General features: G+C 38.5%; 1 protein-coding gene and 1 non-coding gene across 6 annotated transcripts in view; both read left to right on the forward strand.

The window, feature by feature from the left end:
• Positions 1-5,679: 5,679 nt before the first annotated feature.
• LOC121520802 lies at positions 5,680-5,844 on the forward strand. Its single transcript, XR_005992809.1, has one exon. It is a non-coding gene; the product is annotated as a U1 spliceosomal RNA (small nuclear RNA).
• Positions 5,845-6,930: 1,086 nt separating this feature from the next.
• Positions 6,931-12,311, forward strand: part of carmil3 (capping protein regulator and myosin 1 linker 3) — a 214,089-nt gene continuing 208,708 nt past the window's right edge. For 4 of the 5 annotated variants that reach the window (XM_041804345.1, XM_041804346.1, XM_041804347.1 and 1 more), the window contains exon 1: positions 6,948-7,052. In XM_041804345.1, coding sequence (XP_041660279.1) covers positions 7,037-7,052 — 16 coding nt within the window. In that variant the 5' untranslated portion in view covers positions 6,948-7,036. Of the gene's footprint in view, positions 7,053-12,311 lie in introns of all 5 variants that reach the window. The other variant, XM_041804349.1, reaches the window with a different exon arrangement.

Here is a 12,311-nt window from a genome sequence, read left to right on the forward strand (position 1 = left end):
GAGATCGTAAAAACTTTTTAGCGATATTTGAGAGGTTTTTCAAAACTCAGGTGTTTGCATTACCAGATTTTTATCGCACTATTTAGATTTTGAGCAGCTACAGAGAGCTTCCATCAGGTAGGTTGAGTGTTGGGCGTCGTGCTGAGGCATCATCGACTGATTCTAAACAATTTCAGCTCAACTTGAGGCAGTTGTTCTTGTTCGATGCCTGGAACATGAAAATATGAATATACATTAATGGTAATTTTATCTTGAGGAACAGTGTTCTTAAAATACTGGACTCCAAAGTGGAACTCCATGCTATTGTTGATTGTGAACAACTGAGGCTTTTGGGTGTGCTTCTTTTATACCCAGTCATTGGACTGTTGCCTGTTACCAACTACTTACCCGCTCAATGTCCCAGGTGTTTTTTGAGTATTCCACATCCCTCCCATTCTTTTTAGATCCCTGTCAGATTTTAATTTAAACATTTTGCAGCCATAGAATTCCTGAAGTAATTCTAATGCAAAAGAAATGACAAAGTTAATTCATGTGAAAAAAAAATATCTGTGTTGTATTTAATTGAATATAGATTTTTTTTTTTTTTTTAAAGGATTCACAAACACTGTATTCTGTTTGATTCAAATTTCACACAGGGCACAAACTGTTTTGGAAATGGGGTTTATAGAATAAGAAGCTGACTGGATAGGATTAAAATGTGTTTTTTTTTTCCTGTAATATTCCTTATTGCAAAATTCTATTTGTAATCCCGTCATTCACTCAAGAATGGAAATAAAAAAGAAACACATTCCCATTAAAACTTTAACCAGGAGAATACAGCATGGCCAGAAACACAGAGGACAAAACTGCAGTAACCTTGAATCATTGCAACAGAACGTTACATTTTACCTGATGATGAGTCAGTTATCAGATATTATACCAAATGCATAAAACAGACAATGTAGTGTTAAGTATTTTTCCTTCGCCTTTAACTGATTTAATCATGATCCTACTCAGAGCATGCTGGGACATTCTCCAGCCCTCCTCCTCTTCCTCCTCCAGAGAAGGAACAGATGGGCAAAGAAAATTAATGAGTGAATGAATGAGGGACTGCAGGTATGCTTCACTACGCTGCTCCCTTATTACTGATTCTCTAGATCTGAGGGAATACTGACTTTATACCCATGATTTTAAATGTTTGTTCAACCTTGATCTGATGAAGAACCAAAAAAGGTTTAAATCAAAGTTATCACAACATCATCATGATACTGTTATGGTTGTGTGTGGCAAAAATTGGATTTTATGATCAACACTTGATAAAATGAAATAAGACAGCTTAAAGCTTACTGTCACATCAAATATTTCTATTCTTTTATCACACACACATGAGAGCTTTGATTTGAAGCACCAGTTAGGAGGACCAAAGAAAGTGTATCTATGAGACTTAAAGGGATATTTCAGTTTTTTATGAAGTCGAATCATATAGGGAGGTAGCAGTAGTTGTACCAGCCAGGAAGCTGGGATAGACAGCGTAACAGATGGGTACGCTTGGAATTGAGTGGTTTTTTTGGTAAAGATGGGCCACAAAACACTGTTGGCTCTAACCACTATTAACACAGTTTTGAAAGCATTTTAACTATACCCAGAAAGCCCCTGTGTTTTTAATCACTATTTTGCAATGCAAGAGCACATAACTGGTAGCCAGAGCCTGCTTTACAAAATAATGTCAAAAACACAGAAACTGTCAGGCCAAAAAATTAGCTATGTTCTCCGAGAGTTTTCAATAGTACACACGTTTCAGCCAGTATTCTTTTATGGTCAATTTTTTACCAAAAACTTTCTAAGCTCTGCAGAGAACCGGTACCCACCTGTTACGCTGCATAGCCTAGCTTCCTTGCCAGTAAACGAGCGAGTCCTTCTCAGAAGAAATGTGGTCCAGATCTGTTAAAACTATCATTATACTATTGATGTACAGTGCTTAACAAATTTATTAGACCACCCTAACCCTAACCAAAGTAAGGTTTATGCCACAGCTGCCTTAAATTAACAGCATTGGTAAATACCAAAATCATTTTTTATGTTTCTGCAATGGTTAATACACCAATATGTAGAAGCTCTGTAACCCAAATGATATTTTTAATGTAATAATAATTTTAATATAATTATTATTGTTATCCATGGATTTTCAAATTTACTGATGTACAAAAAAACCTGAAAAATAGTAAAGCACATTATTATTTCTTGATTAATATGTCAAATTATAGTTATTTACTTGCATTCCTGAACAGAAAATTGAGTTTTAGTGGTTGAATGTTATGCTTGATTAATTTCTGACTTCTCAGAGAAGCCCAGTGAGCCGGCTCAAATTTGGGTGAATTCAGTTTGAAATTCCTCATTCCTATTCAAAATGGTAAAACATGGAGAGCTCACTGAAAATGAGAGTCCGCATTAAAGCACTTCATCAAAATATTTATGTATTCTTGTTTTTATGACAGGTGGTCTTATAAATTTGTTAGGTACTGTATATCTAAGACTTTAAAGTAAATTTAAAAAAAAAGTTTTATTCTTGCAATTTTATTACTTTTTAAACTTAAGAATTTCCTTTTTTTTCCATGAAAATTAAAAGATCCTTTATAATTTGTGGCCACAAAGCACCAAAGTAATAATGGATAGTTTGTACATAGGTCTTTTCTCAAGGACAAGTGCTGTATATGTAGGCCTTTTATATTGGGGGTTTGTCTTTAAAAACAATTAAAATGTATGTTTTTTTTTTTTCCAGGTAGGTCCTAGGGGGGCTTAGCTTTTCTTAGATACCAGTGAATGGGGGGCTATGGAAAAGGTTGGGAACCACTGCTGTAAAGCAACAAAAGTTACTGGGATTCCACAAATATTTTTAGGTGGATGGAAATGAATCAGACCAAATCAAATCAGATCAGACCAGAACATTCTGTATTTTAATGAATCGTCAATAAATCAGCTTGTATTAGGGTATATTAAAAACATTCAAAATCAAACTATACAAGGAAAACAAACATGCAATGTCAATCCCCTGCTGATCACAGCCATCACAACTCTTTGAATGAGTCTCATTCATTAAAATCCCTGGCAGGTGACGACTGAATACAGACTTCCTGTATTAAAAGCACCTGTAAGGTTAATGTTTTTAATCACTGTAAAAACTACTCACAGCACACTTAAACATTTGCCACTTCCACTCAGGCTTCTCCAAACCATGCTGCTAAATTAAATGGAGTGTTTCAAGTATGTCTCTTTAAACTCTTATCCTTAACTAAAGCAAACTATGCTTCTCTTAAAAAGATGCTTGGATGCATTTTTTTTTACTTTTAAAAGCCACTCTATCCCACTCTCTATCCTTTTTATGCAACTTTCAACTGCATATTTTTCCGGGAACTTCAATTTTCCTCTTAATGTCAAGGACCAGGGACTGATCATTTTGCTTTAGATGAAAGCAGAAATCATGAAGGTTTAAATACCTCTGGTTTCAATAAGACTTTCAGCCACTGTCATAAATAGTAGTAGAAGATAGAGGAGCACAGGGCAGAGCGTCATTTATGAAGCCTGACATTTCCATCAGTTTGCTTCTTATTTCATAGTCGTCACTCTTCTAATGCTGTAGTTTCACAAGGGCGACTCAAAGTGTGGCCTGGTGCTGGTGATTCCTGGTGGGAGTGTGAATGTACACAACAAATCTCATGCCAAATTAGCCCTCGGCTTCAGAAATATGTTGACCATTAGACACAGAGACAAACACAGATGGACAAAAATGATCTGAGGGTTTTAGAGAGGCAGAAAAATGCCGATCTTTCTGATCGTCTGTATATCTGCTTACACTGCAGTATAGACATGCTTTTGTGTGGGTTAAAACCAGTGACAAGATAACTGCTTGATGCCGACACCTACCAGGCACCAGAGCTCCGTTTTCAACTTCGTCAACAGGTAACCAAAAAAGCTGACATAAATATGCTTGTGGCAGCAGGTAACGTTATCCTCTGTGGCCTCGTTTTTGACATATTTTTCTGTGAGGTCTCTGATTTTCACAACTTTCCTCTCATCTTTTTTTTGTTTTCAAGAGCAGAAAGGAGAGATCTTGTGTCTGTCCTCATTAGGAGGAGGATTAAAGCTAACATAATGTGTAGAATTGTCAGGAGGCAGTGACTATCTTTTGTTGACTTTATCAACACAACCTGACTAAATATAACACATGACATACTGGCATCATCAGTGCTTTTTTATATTCATTATTTACAGAATCACTAGACTAGGTCCCTGTGTGCATCCTCCTGTAACTTTGGAAAATTAAAACTTTTGTCTTATTTGCAACTTAGTAATACTAAACACAGAAAATACACACACACTTGCAAGGCTGTGCTGTATCCACCACACTCTGACTAGTTAAGCTAGCTAGCACGTTCTGCTTGGACGCTGCTTTCAAGTTTAAAACACTGAATAAATGAACTTAAACAATGTAACATCAACTTAATTTACTGTTAACATGTTGGCTCGCCTTTTTCTTCAATACTTTTTTTCATTTGTCTCATGTGTAGAACAACATATTGGACAGCTTGATGCCTCGCAGGCTGCTCATAATGCCCACTTTTCTCCTTCCTTCTGACACTCAACCCCTCCCATTTACACCACCATACCCCCCTCCCCATCACTGCCTCCTATCCTTCACCCACCTCTTTCAACAGTTTCTGCAAAAAAACAAAAAAAAAAAGAAAAAGTCAATTTATTTGTGTTGAACTTTGAGCATGTGTTTGCATGAGTGTTTTTTTCTCTTGAAGAAGAGTACAAGTTGTATTCCCGGGTTTTAAATCCAAGGTTTATGACCTGAAGGAAAAGTCAGATGAACATTTTTCCAGAGTTGAAATCCTTCTCCTGCATCATTTACCTGATAGGATCTGCAGAATTCAACCTAAAGCCAAATTGATTTGATTTATGTACATTGTTGACTAAAATCCCTGATGTGGGAATAACTGTGAGGGTAACACTGATCGAAATGAGCCATACATCTTTGAAAGTCTGTTGGAAAAAATCTACTTGAAAATAGAAATAATGGTTATAAATCTAGTTTTCTGTTTCTGAAGTTGGTATTAATACTCAGTCAGTCTGTGACTTTGGTTTATCCTGATTAAACAAAAAGGACCACATGGATAAATGTATGATGGAAGCATAAACAACTGAGTTAAAGAGACCACACATTTGCCTCTGCTTCTTTTTTCAAAGAAAAAATAGTACACTGTATCTTTCAGGCAGCAAATTGGGCAATAAAAACTTTGAACCATTTTTTAAAAAACAAAATGCTGTTTATTTATTTCAAAGCTCAGAAATGAGGATAAGGGGGAATAAAATAAAAAGCTGCTTTGAGGTTTTGTAGTTAATGAAAAATGAAATAAAGTAAAATATGAAAATCCTTTTAGCTGACTGAAACTAGAATTTAAGCTTTACAAAAAAAGCAAACAGAACCATAATGTGTGCTTAAATAACTCACTAAAATGAAATTATTGACAACATAATCATAATTTTAGTCTTCTACATGAGCACACTGACTGACACAGCCTTTATGATTAATCCTTCAGACACGCTGATTTACATTTTGCATGAGCTTTCTTAAACAATATTCTTTAACTGTTTAGAAGAAAAGGGACTTATGCTTGGGTATTATTAAATTTATATGCAGAATTTACCTGGCAGGGGAGACACCATGATCAGAAAGGTGGTTCCCCCACAGCTAGGCCCGCCATTGCACTCAGGCCATGGAATGACCCGTGCTTATTCCACAAATGTGGGAATCTTGACCGCATAATTTCTGCCACGTCTACATTTTTTTGGGCGGCAGTAGCTCAGTCTGTAAGGACCTGGACTGGGAATCGAAGGGTTGCCATTTGGACTTTGGCCTGGTAGCTGGTGGTGCCAGTTCACTTCCCAAGTACTGTCGAAGTGCCCTTGAGCAAGGCACTGAACCCCCAACAGCTCCTGGCAGCACTTCAACGAGAGCAGCAAGGCCATCACTCTGACATCTCTCCATTAATGCATGTCCAGGGTACCTTTATGTAGTGATTGCATACAGTGTTGATTTAATGAACTGAAATGTGCTGTTCTGAAACTGACATCTCAATGTTTTCAATATAAGGGTGGTTGAACTTCCTGGGTCCCAGGTGGGTTGTACTACGGCTATCTCCCACCACCAAAATTATGCCCATTAGGTTAACTGGTGACTCAAAAATTGGCCGTGAATGAGAGCGTGCCTATATGTCAGCGTGGGTATTGACTGGCAACTGGTCCAGGTTGTTTGGCGCCTCTAGTCCAATAACAGCTGGGATAGGCTCCAGCCCCTCTGACCCCAAACGGGATAAGTGGTGAAGATGATGAATAGATCTCTAATGACCCGATCTACATTTAAAAAAACTGTTTGACTGTGATAAATATAGGAACAAATGTATTTGATTTTACTCAAACATATTTTTAACACTTTCTCATAACAAATAAATGTTTTGATGATCAAATCAAGAATTAATTCAAAGGAAAAACAAAACATGTGAGATTGGGTTTTATAAAGGTTTGGTCAGTAGGGGCTAAAACACTGTACTTCTGCACTTTCACCTCTTTCTCTGAACTCAAAGCTAAAGCCTTGGGTCTTTGACTCAGCATGGATTTGAAACACCTAGCTGTTTAACGGGTTAAATCAGCTGATTGATTGATTTAGATAAACAGGGCTAAAGCAAATGAAAATGGTTCACTTCCCAGTCAGGGCCTGTCTGTGTGGAGTTTGCGTGCTGCATGAGTTTGCATGCTTGGGTTCTCTCCAGGTACTGCCACCACCAAAAACATGCTGGTTGGGTTAATTGGTGACTTTTAATAGGTTGCAGGTGTGAGTGTGAAAGTGAGTGTGCCTGGTTGTTTGGCTCTTTATGTCAGCCCTGTGATTGACTGGCGACTAGTCCAGGGTGTACCCCTCGTCTCGCCCAGTGAAAGCTGGGATAGGCTCCAGCCCCCCCGCGACCCACGACAGGCAGTATAGAATATGGATGGATGAATGCATGATTACATGGGTAAAAATCTTAATTTTCACATCTTACAGTCTGAAAACAAGTAAAATGTGCTGTTTTCTCTCCTGCTGTGGATATTTCCTTGTTTCTGTGCAGCGGCTGCGTTGAGCTGAGTGTTTTATTGACTCTCGCTAAAAGGACAACAGCAAACATGGATCAATATTATTCTCACAGGACTGTTGTTAAAAGAAAATGCTGCAATACGATCCTTAAAAGTCAACTAACCTAGTAACTCTTTGTTGATGTTCATTTTTTTGATGTTCCTATCACTTTCTCTTTTATGTGACTCGTAATAATGTTAAGTATACACAGTATCTGTGCAGAAATATGTGATCCTGTCTTAGGGCATGCTCACACTTGCCCTGTACCATGCTGCAGCATAATTGACAATTGAATTAGTAGACAAGAGTACTTGTTTAGTCCTTGGATCCAGTGAGTAGTGATTTTTTCTCATTGCTGTCTGAGCTGAGGGGAGACAGACATTGTGCAACCCAAAGCCATAAAAGTTTGGACACTGCGTAAAATGTAGAAGAAAACAGAATGCACTGATTTAAAAATCAAATGACCCCATATTTATTCACACAACACATCAGATGTTGAAACTGAGACATTTCACAATTTCAGGAAAAATATTAGCCTATTTTGAATTTGATGGCAGCAACACATCTTAAAAAAGTTGGGACAGAGCCATGATTACCATTTCGTAAAACCTCCTCTTCTTATAACAACAGCCTGTAAATGTCTGGTAGTTAGGAGACCAGCTGCTGGAGTTTGGGAGAGGAATGTTGTCCCTTTCTTGTCTGGTTACTTCTTTGATGAATTTCTCATTTTATGATGCTCCATATGTTTTCTTAAATGTATGGGCAGGACTGCTGGCAGGCCAGTTCAGCACCCAGACTCCTCTATTGTGAAGCCATGCTGTTGTGATGGATGCATTATGTTGTTAAGCATTGTCTGGCTGAAATATGCAAGGCCTTCTTCTGAAAGACACATTTTCTGAATGGGATCATATAATGATCTACAACCTCTATATACTTTCAGCATTGATAGTGACTTTCCAGATGTGTGAGCTGCCCACACCATAGGCATTAATGCAACCCCATAGAGATGCAGGCTTTTAAACTTAGGGCTGATAGCGAGCTGGATGATCCCTCTCCTCTTAAATCCAAAGGGCATGGTGTCAGTGGTTTCTGAACCGTTTCGGGAATTTGTATTCATCTGACCACAGAACAGTTTTCCATTTTGCCTCCGTCCATTTCAAATTAGCTTTGGCCCAGAGAAGATGGCTTCCTCTTTGTATGATACAGCTTTTACTTGCATTTGTGGATGGTACAGTGAACTGTATTGACAGACCATGATTTCTGGAAGTGTCCTGAGCCCAGCAGTGCACCAGTAGAGAATCATGCCTGTTTTTACTGCAGTGTCGCCTGAGGGCCCAAAAACCATGAGCCTCTAATACTGTCCTCGGGCCTTGTCCCTTGAGAGATTTTTTCTCCAGATTCTCTGAATCTTTTGAGGATATGATGGGCCGCAGAGGGCGGGACATTCAATGTCTTCCCAATTTTACACTGAGGAATTTTCTTATGAAACTGTTCCACAATTCTAAGACAAAAATTGTCGTAGTGTGGTAAACATCTACCCATCTTTACTTCTGAGTGACTCTACCTCTCTTAAATGCTCCTTTTATATCCAGTCATGCCACTGACTTGTTTCCAATTAACCTAATTAGTTATAAATTGCTCATTAGTACCACTTACTTTTCCAGCCTTTTGTTGCCTGTCCCTACTTTTTTGAGACCTGTTGCTGCCATCAAATTCAAAATGAGCTGTTGCTTTTTCATGAAATGGTAAACTGTATTAGTTTAAACATCTGATATGTTGTTTGTGTTCTATTGTGAATAAAATATGGGTTTATGAGATTTGAAATCGTTGCATTCTGTTACATTTTACACAGCGCCCCAGCTTTTTTGGAATTGGGTTGTAATTTCAGAAGCAACAGAGCAGTTAGTCAGAAACGGTAGCTCCAAATGTTTTGGCTTTACTTTAGGGGAACTGCCATTTCAGCCATCTTTTTAAATATACTCATCTTTTCTTATCTGCATACAGTTTCCCTCTCTCTTCTTGCCATCTGAAACAATGCAGAGTTTTTAACATTTCCTCCCTAGCTTCAGTATTGAAACCAAGAGGCTAAGACATTACTTCTTTGATCAGTCATGATGCCATTATATTCAATGGTCCAACTGTTATAATATCTTTGGTTGTAACACTGTCCAACCATATGTGATCACAAACTCTTTTATCTCCTACAGCATCCATAAACATCTTTAGCTTTCATTCTGTCTGCATACTCTGATGCTCTGCTCTGATCCTTTCTGCTTCACCTCTGCAGCCTCCTTCTGCATTTGCATTTAGATTTGTGTGATTCTCGGATGTTTCTCTCTGTGGGTTTCATTTTCATTCAAATGACTTTTGTATGCGAGGCTGTGCCGGAGGCTTTGTGAGCTCAGAGACGGACTGTTTTAGGCCCTCTTTTTAAATATATGTCAGAAGCATTTCAGGGGCCTCGCATTGCCACCAAACTCAACACGACTTCTGCAATGAACGCTTTAAACCAGGATACAAATGTTTGGACTGAAATTCATGTGAAGTGAAGGGTGTCTTCTCTCTCCAATTGTGCTTGTTATGAGACATCTAAGACCTCAAATATGTTTGAAAGAACAGCAAAACCCTTTAGGCATCATGTCCAATCAATAGCCTTTTCAGATTTTTGGTGTGCGGCATTAACAGATTAGTAGAGCCATGAAATAGAAAACTGAAGTGTTCATCTGCACTGTTATCCTCGCTCTGCTCTTTAAAATCATCTTCTGTGTTACTTCCAATCACTCTGACTCACTTTCTATTTTTTTTTTTCTGTCTTGAGGCACCATTGCAGCAGAAATGATACAAAACAAAGCCCTGTAACAGCAGATATCCTGACAAAGCAGAGTGTGTAGCCTCTGGAGGAGAGCAGCACATGCAGTCAGCCAGCCTGTCTCCATGCAGCCAGCTGTTTCACCCTCACTCTCTATCTGTACGAGGGCTCATTTAGGAACTGGCTGCTGTTTTATTCGCTTTTTCTCAAGCAGAGTCATTGCTGTGAAGGTCAATGAAGTTCTACATTCCCAGGAAACGCCCCAAAATAGAAAAGAGTCAAACCCTGCAGAGCATCTGCAGAAACGCTGGTTCAATAGCTGTGGTTGGCAAAGAGATAGGTTTATTTTTGTGATGTACAGCACAGGAATTATGGGATTAAGCTGAGAACAGTTTGTTTTAGCACACTTTTTCTGAAAGGTGGAGAAAGTGGTGGTGGTGGGGGTGTCTGATTTTTGAGCACATATTGGCTCAAATTTTTGTTAGAAAAGCCTGAAAAAGTGATTTTGCATAATATGTCCCCTTTAAGCAGTTATGTCTTTATTATATTGTTAAAATATGAGTAAAGTGACATTTCAAACAGCCTCTCAGAAGGCTTTGACAGTGTTACACTTGGTTTTGCATGTGTAAATTACCTCAGGTACTTGTGATATTAAAAGAAAGCTTAAGAGAGTAGTAACACTATAAAATCCACAGTTCCACAAAAGCTACATCCCCTCTCTAAACTCTTGAGATATTTTCATGCTTGGGAACTTTCAGAGGTCCCAAATGGTATAACATTTACAAAAATTGTAAGTAAAAATTAGAGGAAAGGTTAAAATACAATTTCATGCATTAGAACTGAATCTCTTTTTTCTTCTTGGTTCATTTTGGAGCTTTTAACCCCATTCAATCTATCATGTAAACCCTCTGGGAGCCTTAGCAGTCTGATGCAGGCTGCCTACAGTATGGCGGATAGTGAGGATTCTTGAGGAGCAAATCTTCAATAACTGTTTCGCCAGCAAATGATATGGTTACATTATGGCAAAATGGCACAATGTCATTTAGCAGACGTTTTTGTCCAAAGAGAATAAGTATAACACAAACAAAGATCTACAGGAGGAAACAAGTGCCAAAAAATGCCATGCAGTGTTAGAGGCAATGCACATGCTGTACAGAAGGAGTGTTTTTCCATTGTCTCACCAACATATATTGCACCAAAGTACCAAGTGCTGGGTTGTTCACAAAGAGCTGGGATCTAAACTTTCAGAAGTAGAGTGGGACAGTGTGAGCCAACTGCATTTGGGAAACTCATTCTACCACTGGGGACACCAGGAGAGGAGTCTAGCTGAGTGCATAGTGTTCCTGGAAATCTGGGTCTTTATATGCCACTCATTTTCGCATATTTGTGTTTCTACCATGAAACTTTGCAAACTATGCTTAATGGACATCATGTTGCAGGTTAAACCAAAACAGCAGTGTATCTCAGCAGCTAAACCTTTTTTTTCTCTCAGCCTTGTAAAGTCAAAATATATTTATTCAGCAGCAGAGTATGTACTTCTTATATGTTTGCATATGAATTGGACTTCTTACAGGTCCATTATTTTGAACATCAGCCTCTTTACATTAATCATCATGGAGCTAAATAGCACCATTTTGCTGTAGTTCATCATCAAAGTGAAAACAGATTTCTACAAAGTAAGGCCAATCCCATAAAAATATGTAATGTAAAATAAGTGGTTGCATAACTATGCACCACATTCAAGTCACTATTTAGTAGATGTACTTTTGGCTGTAATCACAGCACTGAGTCTGTGTGGATAGATCATCAGGCTTGCACATCTGGACACTGCAATTTTACTGCATTCTTCTTTGCAAAACTGCTCAAGCTCTGTCATTGCATGGAGATTGGGCGTGAACAGCCCTTTTCAAGTCCAGCAACAAATACCCCATTGGATTGAGATCTGGAACACTTACCTTGCTGTCTTTAAACCATTTCTGTGTCGCTCTCACTGTATACTTCAGGTTATCATCTTGGTGGAAGATAAATCTTCTCCCAAGCTGTAGTTCTCTTGCAGACTGAAGAAGATTGTCCTCCAGGATTTCCCTCTATTTTGGTGCATTCATTTTACCCTCAACCTTTACAAGCCTTCCTGCTGCTGAGAAGCATCCCTACAGCATGATGCTGCCACCACCATACTCCACAGCGGGGATGGTGTATTTGTGGTAATGTGCAGTGTCCGGTGTCTGCTGAACATAGTGTCAAAAAGCACCATTTTGGTCTCATCAGACTGAAGAACTTTCTTCCATTTGACCACAGAGTCTCCCACATGCCTTTTGGTGAGCCTTAGTCAAGATTCAATATGAGTTTTCC

This window comes from Cheilinus undulatus, linkage group 13 (assembly GCF_018320785.1).
Source record: "Cheilinus undulatus linkage group 13, ASM1832078v1, whole genome shotgun sequence".
Taxonomy (NCBI): Eukaryota; Metazoa; Chordata; class Actinopteri; order Labriformes; family Labridae; genus Cheilinus; species Cheilinus undulatus.